This window comes from Trichechus manatus, unplaced genomic scaffold, assembly GCF_000243295.1.
Source record: "Trichechus manatus latirostris isolate Lorelei unplaced genomic scaffold, TriManLat1.0 scaffold00106, whole genome shotgun sequence".
Classification (NCBI taxonomy): Eukaryota; Metazoa; Chordata; class Mammalia; order Sirenia; family Trichechidae; genus Trichechus; species Trichechus manatus.
This window is the reverse complement of record NW_004444042.1, coordinates 8,925,047-8,943,641: the sequence shown is the minus strand read 5'-3', so window position 1 is coordinate 8,943,641 and position 18,595 is coordinate 8,925,047. Positions and strand designations below refer to the sequence as shown.

At 50.3% G+C, this 18,595-nt stretch overlaps 1 protein-coding gene across 1 annotated transcript in view; it reads left to right on the top strand.

Annotated features, from left to right (window-relative positions):
• LOC105756641 (cadherin-23-like) overlaps positions 1-17,536 on the top strand; it is a 271,618-nt gene extending 254,082 nt beyond the window's left edge. The window contains exons 10-11 of the mRNA XM_012557511.1: positions 15,339-15,451; positions 17,145-17,536. Of these exons, the coding sequence (XP_012412965.1) occupies positions 15,339-15,451; positions 17,145-17,474 (443 nt within the window). The 3' untranslated portion in view covers positions 17,475-17,536. The remainder of the gene's footprint in view (positions 1-15,338; positions 15,452-17,144) is intronic.
• The last annotated feature ends 1,059 nt before the right edge of the window (positions 17,537-18,595 follow it).

Here is an 18,595-nt window from a genome sequence, read left to right as displayed (position 1 = left end):
CACAGACACACCACACACAGACACACACATACACTACACACAGACACACCACACACAGACACACACATACACTACACACAGACACACCACACACACAGACACACACATACACTACACACAGATACACCACACACAGACACACCACACACACAGACACACACATACACTACATATAGACACACCACACACACATACACCACACACAGACACACCACACACACATACACACACAGACACACCACACACACACACCACGTGTACACACATACCACACACACATACCACACACACACCACCCACACACCAGCCCAGGACCCCTGGCCTTCGTCAGAGAATGAAGCCAAGATCACTGTTGTGGTGTGTCATCGAGTCAATGCCTACTCATAGTGACCTTATAGGACAGAGTAGAACTGCCCCATAGGGTTTCCAAGGACTGGTGGAGTGGAACTGCCAGCCTTTTGGTTAGCAGTCTAGGCTCTTAACCACTTTGCCACCAGAGTCACTGGCAAATGTGAAATATCTAGAAAAGGCAGAAACTGACATAACCTTCCCATGTACCCACCTCCCAGATAACATCGGTGGACATTTTTACCATATTTGCTGCACTTCTTTTTTGTTCTTGTTTAAGAAATACAATATCACAGATATTGTAGAAGACACCTTTTCTTTCTTTTTCAATGATGTCAGAGGCCTGGTGTCTGAGGACTGAGTAGAACGGGCTACAGCCTCTGATCCTAATACTGGCTTCAAAACTGGCCTCCCTGGTTTGAACTGTGTATCAGGTGATATTAAGGAGCCGTTAGTTTTGTTCAATGAGATAACGGCATGTTTGGATGCATTTTTTAAAAATTCCTTATCAGGGATGCATACAGTATTGCAGAATGAGCTGGAACTGCCCCAATAACTCGAGGAAAAACTCAGGGTTGGGGGATGGCTTTGAGTGAAATAAGATTGACAGGATGTTGCTAATTGTTGAGTCTGGGTGGTGGATGCATAGGACAACATGGTACTCTGGACTCTGCATTTGTGTATTTTTGGAATCTTCCATAGTTAACAAAATTTGTGTTTTTTTTTAAGGTGTGGTTCCCCAACGTGCCGGGGAGCCAACCACTGACTTGGGTTCCACATCTGCTGTGTCCTGGATGGGTCAGGTAGGGTTAAGGGCACCTAGACTTGAGGCCAACCCATCTGGTGCCAGCTCTGCCTCCAATTTGCTGTATGATGTTGGCAGAATTCCTACCCGTCTCTGATCCTCAGTTCCCCAGCAGTAGAAGTTTGGACCTGATGGGCTCTAAGAACTCTTCTATTTTCCATCCCTGACACTTGATGCATCTAACTTACGTGCTCAGAGACCCTGCTGGAGGGTAACTGTGGGAACCACATTTTTTTTAAAATTGTGGTAAAATACACATAACACAAAATTTACCATTTCAATCATTTTAAAGTGTGTGATTCAGTGGGATTTAGTACGTTCACAATGTTGTACACCTATCACCGCTCTCTAGTTCAGAACATTTTCATCATCCCCGTGGGGGGCAGCACTTTTTACACCTTCAGTTTCCTCAGTGGGTTTCCCAGACCACCAGCCCTCAAAAATAGCCTTTGCAAAAAACAAGATCAATTGCGGAGACACTGCATTGCAGTGTCCTTGCCCTGACAAGTCACAATGCACATTAAAGGCTCTGACAAGTCCTGCATACCTGTTCAGCATTTCCCAAATTTATACGAACTTTTTTTAAGTTGGTCTTACATATAGGGTCATCTACAAGTTGGAATCGACCCGATGGCAACAGATACGGTTTTTGGTTTTGGTTTACCTATACCCCATGGCACCAGAATTCACAGGGACACTCTCTGGGAAACCCTGGCCTTCTCGTGTGAGGATCGGGGGCTCCTGCCCCGTAGGACAGATGTGCCATCTTTTCTTGTGAACATAATGACTCTGACTCATCTTCAGTAGAACATGAAATTTTTGATGTTTTCCACATTGCTGGATGGGTTTGTATGTAACTAAATCTGCAGTTTTTCCCCTCAGTCATTCTCTGACCAGAAACATTTGCTTTGATGTTACGCTCTGAGTCACTGATCAGATGCTGGAGAACCCTCCAACATTAGGAAACGGGGCCTGGCATAATCTGCAGCCTTCCTGGTGGAGCCTTCTGGAAGCCATGTTTCTGAGGAGAAGGAACACAGGAGAAAGGCTTTGGCATCAAAAGGCCATAGGTTCAAATCTCAGCTCAACAGTTTACCAGCCATATGACTTGGGGCAAGTTCTTTAGCCTCTTACCCCAGTTTACTAATCAATGGTTTGATTATGAAAATTAAACAGAATAGTATGTGTCCAGTGCCAAATTTTGTTTCTTTGCCAACAGAATTTATAATAACAGCTAATATTTATTGAGCACTTATTATGTGCGGGACACTGTGCCTAACTACATAGATGCATTACCTGCTTTAATCGTCACATCAGCTCTGTGAGATAAGTATTATCCACCCCTCCCACCCCCCGTTTTACAGCTGAGGAAACTAAAGACCAGAGAGGTTAGGTAACTTGCCTGAAGTCACACAGTGGGTGAGGGGTGCTGCTGGGATTTGAACCCTGGTCCTAGCCACTACAACGTGCCGACCTTTTCAGAAAGATCAGAGTCAGATGAGGACATGTTGACCCTCTGAGCTTTAGAAACCTCACCCTGTCAGTATTTTTTGATCCTAGGATGACCTAAATGATATGATGTCAGACCCTCTGTATCCTTGGGTGGGCACTCATAGACAACATGGGATCTTAAAACTGAGAGTCCTCAGGGACCTCAAGGTTCCCTGAAGCCCTGGGCCCCCAACCCCATCCCTCTGGGGGAGAGGGGGCACTGAGAATGCTGAACTCCAACACCCCCCATTTGATTCAGCCAGGGCAGCGAGCTTTATTTTTGGGTGTTTTATATACTGTAGTTCTGTGTAAGATTTTGTTTGCCAAAAGGATTTGTTGCTAAAACTAAGACATCTGAAAAACCCCAGCCATAGGAAAGCTCCCTTTTTTTTAAACGGGAGGACCGAGAGGCCCAGAGAAGTTAAGTAATTTGCCCCGGGCCACTCAGCTGTCCTCCTGAACCTGGACAGCTCTCTGTCCTCTCTTCAGGACTGGGACCGGGGGTAAGGCAGAGGGGGGCTTTGCAGCCCCCAGGGAGCCCCTCAAGGTCGGTTGTTGGCCAGCTGGTGGCCAGTCTCTATGAAGATAACTGTGTCTGAGGCTGGCTCCCTGAACCTCGTCCGACCACATCTATTTCTGGGCCACGGAGCCCTGACGGAGCACAATTTGATTCATAAATTACCCAGCTCAAGGTGTGTGTGATGGGCTCTCCTGCAGATTTGAAAGTCATTCACTCTGGAACTCAGCAGCACTTGGGTTGGGAGGGGGGCAGCCGTGGGACTGTTGGCATCAGCACTCATGCAGAGGAAGTGGCAGAGGGGACGGAGAGGACTAGAGATCCAGGGAGCACTCTTTGTGCCAGGATCCATGCTCATTATCTCCACGGATCCTCCCAGCAACCTGTTGTTAGTTGCCGTCGAGTCAGTTCCGGCTCACAGTGACTCCGTGTGTGTCAGAGTAGAACTGTGCTCCATAGGGTTTTCAAGGCTGTGAACTTTTGGAAGCAGATCACCAGACTTGTCTTCTGAGGCACCTCTGGGTGGGTTTGAGCCGCCAACCTTTCCGCTAATAGTTGAGCACTTAACCATTTGCGCCACCCAGAAACTCCTCCCAGCAACCTTTGGAGGCAAATTCTGTTATATCCATGGAGGAAACTGAGGCTCAGAGAGGCGAAGTCATTTGCCCAAAGTCATGTGGCTAGAAGTAGTGGAATTGGGATTCAAACTCAGGGCTCTCTGATGCCATGATGCCATAGCTTCTTCCCCGTGATCATTATGATGACAAGACAATGAACTGAAGGAGTGGCGTTTAGAAAAAGAGTCAGATCTGGAGAAATAGGATTGGAAAGAAAGGTTTAGGGGTGCCAAGCCCTTGTCCCACAAACTTCAGTATGCACCTACAATTGGCATTGCACCCCACCCGGCTACAGTCTTTTCTATCTAATGGCATCCAGTTTCAGTCACTGCATAGTTCCACCTGCCCCAGGCACCTGGTTCACCGTCCTTGACATGGAATCATAGCTGATTTAGGCGTGGCACTTTATTGTTTGTAAGTATTTTCAGGGCCCTTATTTCATTGAACCTCCCAACATCCCTGTGAGTAGGGCAGGTATTCTCGCCCCTAATGAGGAAACTCGCTCCTCAGAAGCAAGGATGGCAAGACTTCATCTCACGCACTTTGGACGTGTTATCAGGAGGGACCAGTCCCCGGAGAAGGACATTATGCTTGGTAAAGTGAGGGTCAGCGAAAGAGAGGAAGACCCCCAACAAGATGGATTGACACAGTGGCTGCAACAAAGAGCTCAAAGATAGCAACGATTGTGAGGATGGCGCAGGACCGGGCAGTGTTTTGTTCTGTTGTACATAGGGTCGTTATGCACCTAACAACAACAATAATGAGGAAACTGAGGTTCAGAGAGGCACACAAGCCTGCAGAGCTGGGATGTAAAAAGGATGAAATCAGTCTCCTGACTTCATGTCCAGTCTTTTTTGAGTTCTGCAGTTGGCTTCTATGCATGTGTGCTTTGTCCTTCCCCTGGGGGACACCAGTCTTCCCCCATTAGGCAGAAGGCTCCCTGGGGGCATTACCCACATCCCCCACCCAATGCCCAGGTATGTGGTAGGTGGTCTCTGGTTGCCCCACTCCCTGAGAAGCCCCATTTCCGGCCTGTCTTCCCCATGTCCCATTGCTGTATCAGCCACTGAGGTTCCAGGAGAGCTGGGGCAGGGGAGGGCACAGAACTGCCAGGATGACGGACAGCACACACCTCCGCCCCTCACACCTTCTTCTCCTTGGGCATCTGATCACTGTCCTCTTTGTTTTCTTAAATGTCTTCCCCGCTCGTTCCCCCCTCGCCCTCCCCTGCTGGGACAAGGCCTTTCAGATCATCAAATATAAAACGCTGTTTATGCGAGGACTGAGATGGCTTTATTGGAGCCCATAAATCTCCCTGAGCCCTGACGTCCTCTTGAGCGCCAGGGCTCGGGTGAGTTATTGGGCCAGGCCCAGTGGCGGGCAGGACAGGCGCTTTCTGGGGAACATGGGCCGGGGAGCTGGTGCACCTGGGCTCCCAACCTTGGCCCAGTGAGGGCCCCGAATGAGGGAAGGCATGCCGTTCTGGGCCCACCAGCCCTGCCATCTTGGCTCCGGCTGGGTGCACCTTCCTCGAGCCCTGGAGGTAACCAGGCTCCGGGCAAGTGAGTGGGTGGGTAGTGGAGGGCTCTGAGCTCGCTGCTTTCCTTCTCCTCAGCTTGTTCTTCTTGTGGCCCATCTCCAGCCCCCAGGGCTGAGGAAACAGCCCCACTCTGGCAAAACCAAGCCCATGGCAGCCATGAAGTCTGTTTGAGACTCAAAAGACCCAGGTTGTAATCTCGGCATGGCCACTAAATAACCATGTGTTCTTGAGCCTCAGTGTCCTCATCTGATAAATGGGGCAGCATGCCAGGCTCTCAGGGTGTTTTGAGGAACCAGAGAGATGGAGCACGTGAACAAACATGCAGAGGGCTCTGCCAGCAGCCGGAAGTGCCCATCTTCCCCATCTCTCTGGGGCAGCCTGGTGTGTGGGCTGAGCCAGCAGGCTCTGGGGTCAGATGGCCTGGCCTGGAATCCTGTTTCTGCTACTTAGCAGCAATGGAACTTCAGGCAGATTACTTAATCTCTCTGTGTCTCAGTGTTCTCACCTGTACAATGGGAATAACTATCATAATGGGACTAATGATGATGATGATGGTGTTGCCCTCCACTTGGAGTTGTCATGAAGAGTGATGGATTAGTACATATAAAGTGCTTAGAATTGTGCCTGGCACACAGTGTATCCACAGTGAATCTCGGCCCTTGTTCTTACTCCTTTTCTCCCTACCATCACTCGGTCCATGTCCTCATCACCAACACTTAGGCATTGGTTCCTCCAGGCCTTCCTGCCTCCAGCCTACCCCCATCAGTGACACCCCACTGTTGTCAGATAAAATCCAAACTGCTTACCCAGCATTCGAGGCTCCTGCCTCCTGGCATCAGTCTCTGACCACGGCCTCTGCTGAGCGCCATGCTCCTCCTACTGATTCCCCTCATGGGAAGGGACAGTCCTTCTCCACTTTTCTGCTTTCACTCATCCCCCCAGTAGGAATGCTTTCTCTCTATACTACCTAAACCTACCCCTCAGGACTCAGCTGGAGGAGCCCTCCTTCACTGCCCTCCCTGAAGGAATCTTCCAGGGCCCTGTGAATGGCCCTCAGCAGGGATGGACCCCTTTTTGGTGCAGGTCCTGCTTTTCCGCCAAAACTGGATGCTGCATGGGTGGGATGAGGGGTGGGCAGCAGAGACCTCACCTTATGATGCTTGGCCTTCCCAGTGCCTTGCAAACCCCTCTGTGAGCAAATCCATTCCTTCATCTTGGGTGGTATAGCAGGGACCAAGGCAGAAAAGGCCCCTTCCCTCAGGGAGATTGAAATTCAGTGAACTACTGTTAGTAAAGGTGGAGGAAGAGGAAGAGGAACAGTTGCTCATTAAAGTGAGTCAATTGACTAATCAGCCTGCACCTAGCACCAGCTTAGAACACAGACACATTGTAGGTTATTTATTAAAGGCATTTGTATTGGCTTTTTTAAAAAAACAATTATAATTCAAATAAGTCAAGAGGAAAAGTTGTAATGACTCTAGAACAATAGTTCCCTGCATTTTGCCCCCAAGAGGACATTCGGCAGTGTCTGGAGATATTTTTGGTTATCACAACTCAGGGCTGAGCATCTAGAGGGTAGAAGCCAGGGATGCTGCTAAACATCCTACAGTGCACAGGACAGCCCCCCACAACTGAGAATTGTCTGGCCTAAAATGTCCGCAGTGCCAAGGATGAGAAACCCTGCTTCAGTATCACCACTCAGAGAGAATCCTCGTCAACATTTTGTTAACATTTAATTCCTTTTTCTATGCATATATATATTTAAACAAAAAAAAATCTTACTGAATTATACTATTTTATGGCTCCTTTTTTATAAGTGTCTTGAATAGCTACCTTCTCAAGTCACAAACTTCTCTTCTGCTACATTCTTTTTAGTGGCTGGCCAAATTCCCTATCATAACTTATTTCACTAATCCCATATAGTTGGGCATCTAGGTTGTCCTTAGTTTTCCCTACTAGACAGCACTGTGATGGACATCTTAGTAGCTCTGCTTGTGGGCAAGTCCATGATTATTCCCTTTGGAGAAATTTCCTCAGCTGCAGAGTAAAGGATTTTCAGAAAGTGGAGAGATTCAGATGCCAGCCACTGTTCCTGGTAATACCTATGACAACATCTGGAGGACCAGGCCTGTCTTTCTGCAGACGCCCTGGTTTTACAGGGAGCCATGCGTGGTGACTGCTGTGGGTGAGTGGGCAGTGACTTGATCCTTAGCAATCCTAACATAATCATAGGTTTTACTAGCTTGGCGACTCAGGCTAATGCCTCATAAATTGGAACCAGTTATTAGTACATTAATCAGAGTCCAGTTTGGGGCTTATTGGGAGAGGTAATCACTTGTTGGTTTAAGGGAGCTTGATGAAAACTGTCGTTCTGTGAAAACGCCTGCAAGACAAGCAGACTGCAGTTCGCACCTACTCGGGGCTGCGAAGGTTGTCTTTCCCTGACTGGACAGTAATAACAGTAATTAACTGAGGCCGCTCAGCTCAAACCCACATATCACTGTGGTTGCACCAGGTGGGCACGAGAGACCCAGTTGCAGCTGCTAATTGGCTGATCCCTCTTCACTGGCCCTGGCGCAGTTGTGCTCTCTATGATGTGTGGCATTGTGAGTCACCCAGTACCTTTCTGCTCGATGGCCTTTTATGCCAGCCTCATAGTGACCCCCAGACATCCCTGCACCAGTCCACCCATTCATTCAAAACAACATTTATTGGCACACACACTGTGTCTCCGCTGGGCCCTGGGGACACCGGTCCCCACCCTCCTGCGCTTACATTGCAAGGGAGGAAAACAGACAATAAGTAAACATCTAAACAGATTGAAAAGAAGTCTGAGAGCAGAAGTGCTTTGAAGGAATAGCACAGGATAATGGACTAGAGAGTGACTGGGGTGAGGTGGGCGTGGGGGGTCATGAGGAGGGTTCCTCTGTGGAGGTGACATTCGAGCTGAGACCTGAATGCAGATGAGGCACCCCAGGTGGCTTTCTTTAGGGGAAGCTTTGGGGAAGGGTGCTGGCTTTAAATCCTCCCTCCCGAGGGTCTTCACGGGCAGCAAGCTCTCAGCCTGCATCCCTAGTTGAAAGCTGAGGTAACCCACACCGCTGGTTGCCATATGTTGATCATGGAGCTATTGAATACAGCCCTGCCCAGGTGCCACTCAGGACGCGGGTCCCTTTAGTCAGCAGGCAGCTGAGTGACAATTTTTAATTCATAAGCTATCTTGCTCAGAGCCCATATTTGGACTCACTCTCAATTTTCATTACACGGTAATACACGTCTGTCCCAGTCAGAATTATATGGCCCATTGGACAGTGATGAGCCTGTAGGCCAGCCTGCCCCAGTAACCTAGACGGCTTCGGCTGCTCTCACCTAGCGTTTAATGGGGCTACCTCTGGCAGGGAGAGGAGAATCAGGGGCCTTTGGGTAGGACATGAACACTTTAGCTTAATGAGAGCTGAGTTTAACTCCTTGCTCTGCCCCTCACTACCTGGATGACCTAGTGTCAGTTATTTTTAACCTCTCCGTGCCTCAGTTTCCTCATCTATAAAATGAGGGCAATAAGACCTATCTCGTGGGGTTTAAAAAAAAAAGAATCCTGGGTGGTGCAAATGGTTAATATTCTCAGCTGCTAACCAAAAGGCTGGCAGTTTGAGTCTACCCAGAGGCACCTTGGAAGAAAGGCCTGGCAATCTACCTCTGAAAAATCAGCCATTGAAAACCCTATGGAGCACAGTTCTACTCTGCAACACATGGAGTTGCCATGAGGTGGAATCAACTAGATGACAACTGTTTTTTTCCCCTACGGGGATTTTGTGAAAATCAAAAGATATGCATGCAAGACACTTCGCACAGTGCCGGGCACAGGTAAGGATTCAAGACATGTTGGCTATTCTGGGCAAAGCCCCCTCACCACTCATCTGGATGAGATGTATCCCCAGTCGGGACTAACCTGTTCTGATTCTCCTTCTATTCAGAAAACAGACATAGCAGGGAAGGGAGCCAAAATGTGCACCTACTATATGCCAAGTCCCAAGATAGGTGTTTTACATACATGTTCACACAACCTGCAAAGGCGAGAGCTGTCTTCTGCACTTTATAGATGAGGAATCTTGCTCAGAGGATTTAGTGCTTTGCGCGAGATCTCACAGCTGGTAAGCGACAGAGCTGTGGGTCACAACTAGGCCTTTGACATCCAGTAGGTGGTCTTTACTCGGGTGTTGATGTGATAGACCCCGGGTACAGACTGCAACTGAAAGAGAGACCATTGGTGCGAAGGGGTGCAGGGCCCAGTTCTACTCACTTCCCTGGGTACTGACCCCGACCCTGAGACTGGGGAGTGCCTGGTGACCACACCAGAGGGTCTCACGGATCACGGTCTCAGAGGTCCTCTCATCCAACCTCTGTGCCCATTCAGGACTGGCATTTGGGTGGATGGATGCTTAGGCCCAGAAGTCCAACTAGATTACAAGCTTTGTTCTTTTCTTTCCCCCATGACCCCAGCACAGAGCTAGGCCCAAGGTGCCCTTTGCCTTCAGGTCAACCCCAACTCATGGCTATTCCATGTGTATCAGAGTAGAACTACTCCAGAGGGTTTTCAATGGCTGATCTTTCTGAAGTAGATTGCCAGGCCTTTCTCTGAAGTACCTCTGGGTGGATTCAAACCACTTACCTTTCAGTTAGTAGCTGAGTGCTTAACTGTTTGTACCACCGAGGGACTCCACCCTACACCCCAGTGTGAGTTAATTGACCTTTCTTAATCACTGCAGAGGGAGGAGCCAAATTCCAGGCCACCCTAGATAGTAAGCATATTCTGTGGACTGCAGGACACAGAGAGTGAGACCCAGCCCTTATCCTCAAGGCACGCTCAGTATCTGGGCATGAGAGCCCAGGAAGCCCCAGCCCGGGGCAGCTACCATGTGATCTCCGAGAGGCCAGCCCAGTGCTCAGGGGCTTGAGGGAGCCAGAGATGGCACAGCCTTCAGTCAAGAGGTGGGGATGGGCTTCCTGAGGCAGGAACGGGCAGGACTCAGGCCGAGGTGGGAGCCCTTTACCTCTGACGGAGGCGAGAGCAAAGGCAGACGCAGGGCCTGTCAGCCCAGCAGAGCAGACAAAGCAATTGAAAGTTATCAGCCTGTGCTCCCCACGCACCACCGACCACTCACGAAACTGCTCTTTGCCCAGACATGGCCCCACCATAGGTCAGGACCCTGCCGGTGAGATAACAAGGAGACACGATGTGGGACTGATGAGATTTGGCAGAAGGCAGGAGGAGGGGTGGGGGGAAGGGAAGCCTTCCAGCCTTGGAGAACATGGAGGCAGGAGCCCCCCACGGCCCCCCCGCCAAGTCTAGCCATAACCCCAACCTGCACTCTCGCATCCAATTTCCACCTCCCTCTCCCACTTGTTCCTTTCTGCCTTTGGCCGCTTATAAAACAGCAGAAGCCTTTGCTTGACTCTGCTGCGCCCTCTAGCCGCCGCTCCACTTCTCTCACTTCTTTTTTTTTTTAACACCAAACTTCTCTGGAGTCCCCACTTCCAGTAATCCAAGCTCTCCTCAGTACCTTCAAGTCTGACCTCTGGGGGCGTGTGAAGATCCAGTCAGTGGCCTTTGCTGGATTTTCCTACCCTTGAGCCTCTCTGCGCTCTTCATCCTACTGACCATCTCTTTCTCAGACCTCCTCTCCTGCCTCCGGGCAGCTGACACTATGCTGGCTTCCCACCTGCTCTCGGTCTCCTTCACTGTCCTGTGAATTTTCCTGCTTGTCCTCAGTGGAACCAGAGGTCTTCTATAAAGACCAGCATTGCCTAGGCCACCTGTCCCTGGCGCCCTGTGTATGTCACTGGTGACTATATGTCACCTTGTGTCTCCAGCCCTGCCTTCTCAGTCTTGTCCCAACTGTAGGCCCCACCTCTTCGGCTACCTAGAAGGCATTGCCACGTGCACATCTTGCTGCTACGTAACACTCTATCACAAAGGGATTATTTAGGGCTTTCCAAAATGAATAGTTTTTTATCTAAGACTCCGTCTTGAGGAAAAAGCAACTGCGTACGTTGACACTTCATTCTGTGAAGATGATGATCTCTTGTCCCTTAGCACAGGCTGGGTGCAGAGTGGGTACAAACGTGTGTAGGGCACATGTCCTGTGGGAAGAGACTTAACTCTAAGTCCGAGCTAGCGCCTTCCAGTCCTATGACTTTGGACAAGTTATTTAACATCTCTGAGCCTGCCTCCTCACACAGAAGATGGGTTATCTTCTTAGAAGGTTATTGTGAAGAGTACATAATGTTATTGTGCAAACAGCTTAGCTTGGTGCCTGGCACACAGTAAGTGCTCAATAAATAGTAACAACTATATCACTGGGTGGTGCAAACGGCTAACACTGTTGGCTGTTAACTTGAAAGGTTGGAGGTTCGAATTCACCCAGAGGCCCCTCAGAAGAAAGGCCTGGCAATCCACTTCTGAAAAATCAGGCATTGAAAACCCTGTGCTAAATGTGAAGATTGTTGAGATGGAAAATGTTTTGTTACCTATATATTTATCACAATTAAAAAAAAAAAAAACCATGGAGCACAGCTCTACTCTGACACATACAGGGTTGCCATGAGTCGGAATCGATTCAACAGCAACTGGAAAATGTATTAATAGATAGGAGAATGAAGGCTGAGACTCCCCCTCGCAGCCTTTCATGACTTTTCAGGCTTGATTCACGTCCTCTCAGTCTCTCTCTTGGAAACCTGAACAGGTTTTGGTGATGCCTTGAGCTCTTACAGGAGGTGGCTGCCCCAGGAGAGCCAGCAGGGCAGTAAATCACCAGCTTCTTCTCTTTTATCAGTACTTTGGCTCATCTGTTCCCAGCATCCTTAGGGCACGAAGGTGCAGTGCCATTCCACCCCGAGAACCCCTCCCCTGCTAGGTACAATCCCTTCCTGCCCCCGCACACCCAGCACAGCATCTGTTAACTCAAGGGATGCAGCTTCCCTTCTGCTCAGCAGTGGGGGCTGAACAGGTGAAAGGCGTCCTGGTGAGCCCCCCCTCAGCCCTCAGCCCCCGGGGGACTTGGATAAAGAATGCCTAGGAGACCAGAGGGCTGACATGGTGGTATCAGTTTCCAGGATAGCAGAGAAGCCCACAGCTCCCCGGGGAAGGGAAGATGGATGGCAGTAGGGGGATGGAGGCAGGGAGCAATGCAGGGAAGTGGTGACCCAGGCCCGGCATGAGTAATGGAGCAGCAGAGGCCAGAACTTTGGGTGCGAGGCCTGGTGGGCCTGAGGGTTGTGTTTGCTGTCTCAGCCTCAGGCAGCCATCTTGTAACCTTAGGCCCTCAGTTGTGAAGCTTTCCTAGCAAAAATGTGGGGTTGGCTCAGTGCCCTACTGGGCACACAGCTCTAGACGCAGGCACCTGGTGATCATGGTGGTAATGGGTGGGCACCACAGTGGTGTATCATCTTGGTGAAGTATAGGCAGCCAACATTTGTTAAGGGCTTCCTATGTGCCAGGCACTGTGTTAACTCATTTTTAACCCTCATATCAACCCTCTGTGATCCACTTTACAGACCAGGAAACTGAGGCCCAGCTATGTTAAGTAACTTGACCAAAGTCACACAGCTAGTAAGTAGCAGGGCTATGATTCGAACCATGCAGTCTCTCTCCAGCGGGCATAACTTACCACCTCTCTGTTCCAGGTTGCTTTTCTTCAGAGGCCTTAGCTCAGTAGGTAATTACGTATTCAATACTGTGATTATAGCCTCAATGTCCATCTTTACTGTAAGACTGAAGGCATGAACTTTGCCTGCTTTTCTCTGCTGATTCCCCAACACCTGGCACACAGTAGGTGCTCAGTATGAACTTTAATGAACGAGGGAATGACCTAATCAATCAACTGATCTTTGAATGAGACATGCCCTTGGCCCTCTCCTGCTTGGGGCATGGGCCCACCCACTACCCCCACCAGAGACCAGCATCCCAGGGAGTGCTGGTGTTGCCATGGTGACAGCAGTGGCATCAGAGTTGGTACCTCCCTCAGGTGGCCTTGTCATCTCCCTGGGTAGAACACGTTCTGGCTGTCTGTCCTGGGAGTTAGTCATTCCTGCTGGGCAGGAGGCTGGAAGGTGAATTCTACACGGATAAATGTGTGAAACTTAAATGTACATGTGTGAGTGTGTTTGTGAATGTGTGTGATATGTGAGCGTGGGTGGTGTGTGTGTGTGCATGAGTGTGTGTATGTGGTGAGAGCATGTGTATGTGAATGTGTGATGTGTGTGTGTTGTGTGTGTGTGGGCTGTGTGTGTGTGGTGTATGTGTGTGATGTGTGTGTGGTGTGTGAGTGTGTGTAGTATGTGTGAGTGTGTGCAGTATGTAGTGTATGTGTGAGTGTGTGTGTATGTTGGGGGAGGGTCCCCAAGAGTGACCATGTGCCCATTGTGGGGTGTTTGCCGGTAGGTATGTCGGAGCAGGGACCTAGGTCAGTAGCGGGGGATGTTGTATGTGCTGGGGCCAGACTCTGGGCTGTGGGTTGGTAGAGTGACTGTAAATGGGGTGTAGGTTTTGAGTGGGGAGATACCATTGAGGGTGCCATGGCTGATAACCCTCTTTTCCAAATCAAAAATTAAAGGACATCATTCAACAACGGACTTCTGAGTTGTGAATGATTTACATGGAAAATCTTACAAAGATAAAAATTGAATCACATCTAGTTAAACCTTTGATAGGTTCCTTTATTGGAAAGAATAAATGTATATGAAAATCTGGAATGATGGGACATTGGGCGTGCGTGGGGGCTGGGGTGGTGGGACCCAGGCCTGAGTATGTGGTGGAGGAAGGGGTGGGAGGCAGAGGCTCCAAGGTCTTTCCTCAGGCAGGCAGCCCTTCCGCTCAGCCACTGGGGGGCTCAGAAACCCTGAAAGGGCCCTGCCAATGTTGGGGGCTCATTTCTGGGCTTCCTGGCTCTCAGTTTCAACCTCTGGCCCTTGGATTGGGTCAGCGCTGGGAGAGGGCAGGGACAGCCTGACTCCCTGGTGCTTTGCGGCCATCTCTGGGCAGCCATTTCTTACTCTCCCCTCAGCTTCCAGGAGCTTTTCTCCTTGGCCCCCATGTCTGAACTCGGATAGGCTCCCCATGCTCCCCCAACCCCATGTGTCACCCCATCTGACCACCCTGTAATGTGAGTACCTGGCTGAGAGCTGCATCCCCCACTGGCGTATGTCCCTGGCACATAGTAGAAGCTCAACAAACATTTGTGGAGTGAATGACTTAATGGAGGAAGGGGCGAAAGCACTCAGCCTCCCATTTCCTCAGCAGCAGAGTTCCTGGTAAATTCACTCCCTTACATCGGGCACTTATATGCCTCCTTGCAGCCCTGTCCTCCCAGTGCACAGCCACAGCCATACGAAACCCAGCAGGAAGGGTACCTATGTCTACCCCAGCCACTGCAGACCCCTGGCAGCACCCTCTGTGGCCAAAGGAAGAAGCCTTAGGCAGGGCGAGGCTGGAGAGACGTCTTCTCCCTGGTTGGCCCTAAGTCACAGCCCTCAAAGCCCATTGTCTGTGAGTGACCTGAGACTTGCTCTACAGTCTTCAGCAGCCTGTCCCCTGTTTGGGCAACCCCCTCAGCATGCTGGGAGGACAGGGTGGGCCCTACTAACCCGGGTGGGAGTGGGCTGCCTTGCTAACCAACATAGACAGGTGACTCAGCGGAGGGTTGGCTGAGAACAGCCCCCACCCCAAAGCCTAATGGAAGAAGAAATTGTCTCCCCTCTGCTTTTTTCCTAGTTAATCCGAGAGATAATATGAGCCCTACTGTGTGCAAGACCCCATTAGAGCTGGGGAAGGGGAGAAGCTGTCTACTGCCTGGCCTGTGCTCCTGAGTTGCCCAGTGCTCCTTCCACTGCTCCTTGAACCATCATCCACTTTAAGTTACAAATGAGTCCTTAATGTTCAAGGCTCAGAGTGGAGCCCTGGCCCAGCTGCATGCCCACCTGCCCTGGGCTTCAGTCACACCCAGGAATGCTTCTCTCTTGCAGGGAACACCAACAGCATCTTTGCCCTGGACTACATCAGTGGAGCGTTGACCTTGAATGGGCTGCTAGACCGGGAGAACCCTCTGTACAGCCATGGCTTCATCCTGACTGTGAAGGTGAGACCTCAGTGGTGGGCATCTCATCTAAGCAGACAGGGGCAGGGACCAGTGCCCACCAGCGATGATGCCAGTCCCCAGCTGTGTCTGAGGCTCCAGCCTCGGATGGAGGCTTCAGGAAGCACATTGCTTCTGCCCTTTCCCCCTGTGCTGACTCCTGGGACTTGTGCCAGGGCCCTATGTGGAAGAGACCAACACTTATCAAGAGAGGGCCATGTCAGGTATCTTGCTGGGCACTTTGCATCCATATCAACCCCACAGAATGGACTTTCATCCCCATTTTGGGGATGGGGAGGTAGAGGCAGAGGACGGTTAACTTACCAGTCGTGTGAGACAGCTGTAAGGTGTAAATGCAAAATATAAAGCTCCAGAACATAGTAGGTGCTCAGCCCGTAGTCCTTACTGTTATCCCATGATTCCAAGTTCACTGTGCAGCCAACCTGAATTCTTGAGTTTACCCCACTTCTGAGGTCTTGTCCCATTTCAGAGTCTCACAGCTTCCCTAGGGCTATTACCTGATTAGGAAGCAGCATCGGAGTGGGGAGGGGGCCAAAGCTGCTGAAAGCCCCAACTACAAGGTGTGGTGGAGACTCAGCTCTGCCTGCCATCACCTGCCACTCACACCAGTTTTAATTAAAATCAGTGACTTGCTGAGCCATTCCCTGGGAAACCCATTTAGGGGTTTGGATCCTGCCTGGGCCACAGGGGCCTCCCCAGCCCCAGCCATTGATTGAGAGGAGGGGGTGACTCAAGGACTCAGAAGAGGGGCCTGGGAAGGAGACCCTTCCATTGACATGGGGAGGATGGTGCCACCCAGCCTGCTCCTTAATTGCTCTCCTTGACCTTGAGAGGGCCTGGAGCAGTGATAGATTTATTAGCCCCTACTCAACCCCTGACTCCCCCACCCAGTGCCAAGACCACAGGCCCTCCCAGCCCTCCCTTCCTGGTCACTGCTCCCTTTGTTGGTAAGAGAGGTCAGCTCCAATGGGGGAGAGCTGCTTGCTAGTCTCAGCACTGCCACCAACTCACTGTGAGACCCTGAACTCAATTCTTCAATCTTGAAATAGAATGTGAGACAAGTTCCCAAACTTGGCTGTGAATTGGAATCCTCTGTGGAGCTGCTGAAAGGTCCTATTCCTGGATCTCTCACCCAGAGATTCAGGTTCAGAAAGCTGGTGTATGTAGAACTGGGAATGGGTATTTTTGAGCCCCAGAACTCTCATCAGGGGCCTAGAGACTGGACATTCTGATGCCTGAGTCCATCTATTCCCGAGTCTGACCCAGATCCTCACTGCCTAGCACAGTGCTCAGTCCATAGCAGATGCTCAGTTAAGTGTCTTTGCCTCAGTTCTTCATCTGTCAGGTTGAAGAGTCTCCTGTTGTCCCTAAGTGAGCCACCAAACCTGTCTTGTCCTTCCCACCCCGTGTCATCCTCTCATCAGGTTCTAGAATCCTACTGCCTGAGTTTAAGACACTAGCAGTGTGACCTTGGACAAGTTACTTAAGCCTTGGTTTCCATCATCAGTAAAATGGGGATACTAGTGATAGAATCTTCCTTCTGGGGTTATGGTGAGAATTTGATGGAGTAATTCACATAAAACACAGTCCCCAGCATTGAGAAAACCCTCGGTAAATAATAGCTGTTATGATTATGGCCACTTTCACCCCTGGGTTGCTCAATCCCTGTCTGCAGGGCACGGAGCTGAATGACGACCGCACCCCCTCTGACGCCACAGTCACCACGACCTTCAACATCCTGGTTATTGACATTAATGACAATGCACCCGAGTTCAACAGCTCCGAGTACAGCGTGGCCATCACAGAGTTGGCCCAGGTCGGCTTTGCCCTCCCCCTCTTCATCCAGGTGGTGGACAAGGATGAGGTGAGTCCCTGGAATGCAGCCCTTCCCACTGTGCAGTCCGGGTGGGACATTAGGCGTGTCTGGGCTTCTAGATCCTCGGCTGTAAGACAGATACAAACATTGCTGCACCCCTTCCTGCACCCCTTCCCTGCTATGTTCTGAAGATGAATAAGGCTATAAAAATCAGTGAGCTCCCAACACCCTGTAAAAAACGTTTGAGCACACACCTCCAATATGTGTCTTTATTTATTTAGAAATTGTATACATGACGGTCATAAGAGATTATATACCTGACCATCATACTAATAAAGTATGTACATTGTAAGACATACACACAAAAAAGAGAAAATTTAAAAGGTAGAAATAAGCCATAATTATATTTCCCACACCCTGTTGGATCTTCTCGTGCCCTCTCTGGGGTGCATGTACCTAAGCTTTGAAGCTCCTATATTAATGGTAACTTTGACAGAAAGTCTCATTTCTGCTTTCGGTGTAATAATGACCCACCTTTCTTGTGTGAGGAGCATAGGAGACTTAAGTGCTTTTGAGAGGATCCCAGACACCAAGAAGACTCGGAAGGGGTTCGGGACACTTGCATCTCTTTGCCCAAAGGCCTGCCCTGGCGAGCCCAGTCATAAAAGGAAGGGAGATGGGCCACTAGTGAGGGAGCATTTGAGAGGGACAGAGGGAGGGTGGAGGCACCGGGGCCCCCATAAGCCCTGCCCCACCCTGCCACCATCGGGCGGGGGCTGGGCCTAGACAGTGGCTGTTTTATCCTTCAGGACCCTCAGCCTGCCTCCCACCTGGGCTACCTCGTGTCCTATTGCCCCTGCCTGTCAGCAGCCACGATCGTTGATAGGACTTCTATTTATTACCGCTGCTCCCACTGGCCCACTCTGCTCAGGAATTCCATTAGGTTCTCCAGCCCGAGGTGCTTCTCTTCAATTACTCCTCTCACGAGGCTCCGCGCTGGCGTTGCTCCAGGCTGGGCGTCCTCCCTCATTCCTCCTGCCCCTCTCTGGCTCCTTAGCACACCACCCAGCATGCCTACATTAGCCCTTCCCCCACATTCTGTCCCCATCTCCCATCAGCTTCTCTCCAGTCAGCGTGGTCACCTGAAGGACTCAGGGCCACATGGGCAAATCAGTCTTACAGTGTGTGTGTGCGTGTGTATGGGTGTGTCTCTGTGTGCACTTGTGCACATGTGCTTCTCCATCTCCTGCTAAGTCATTCCATATACATGTCTAAGATAACTAAAGTATGTATTGAGCACCTACTGTTTA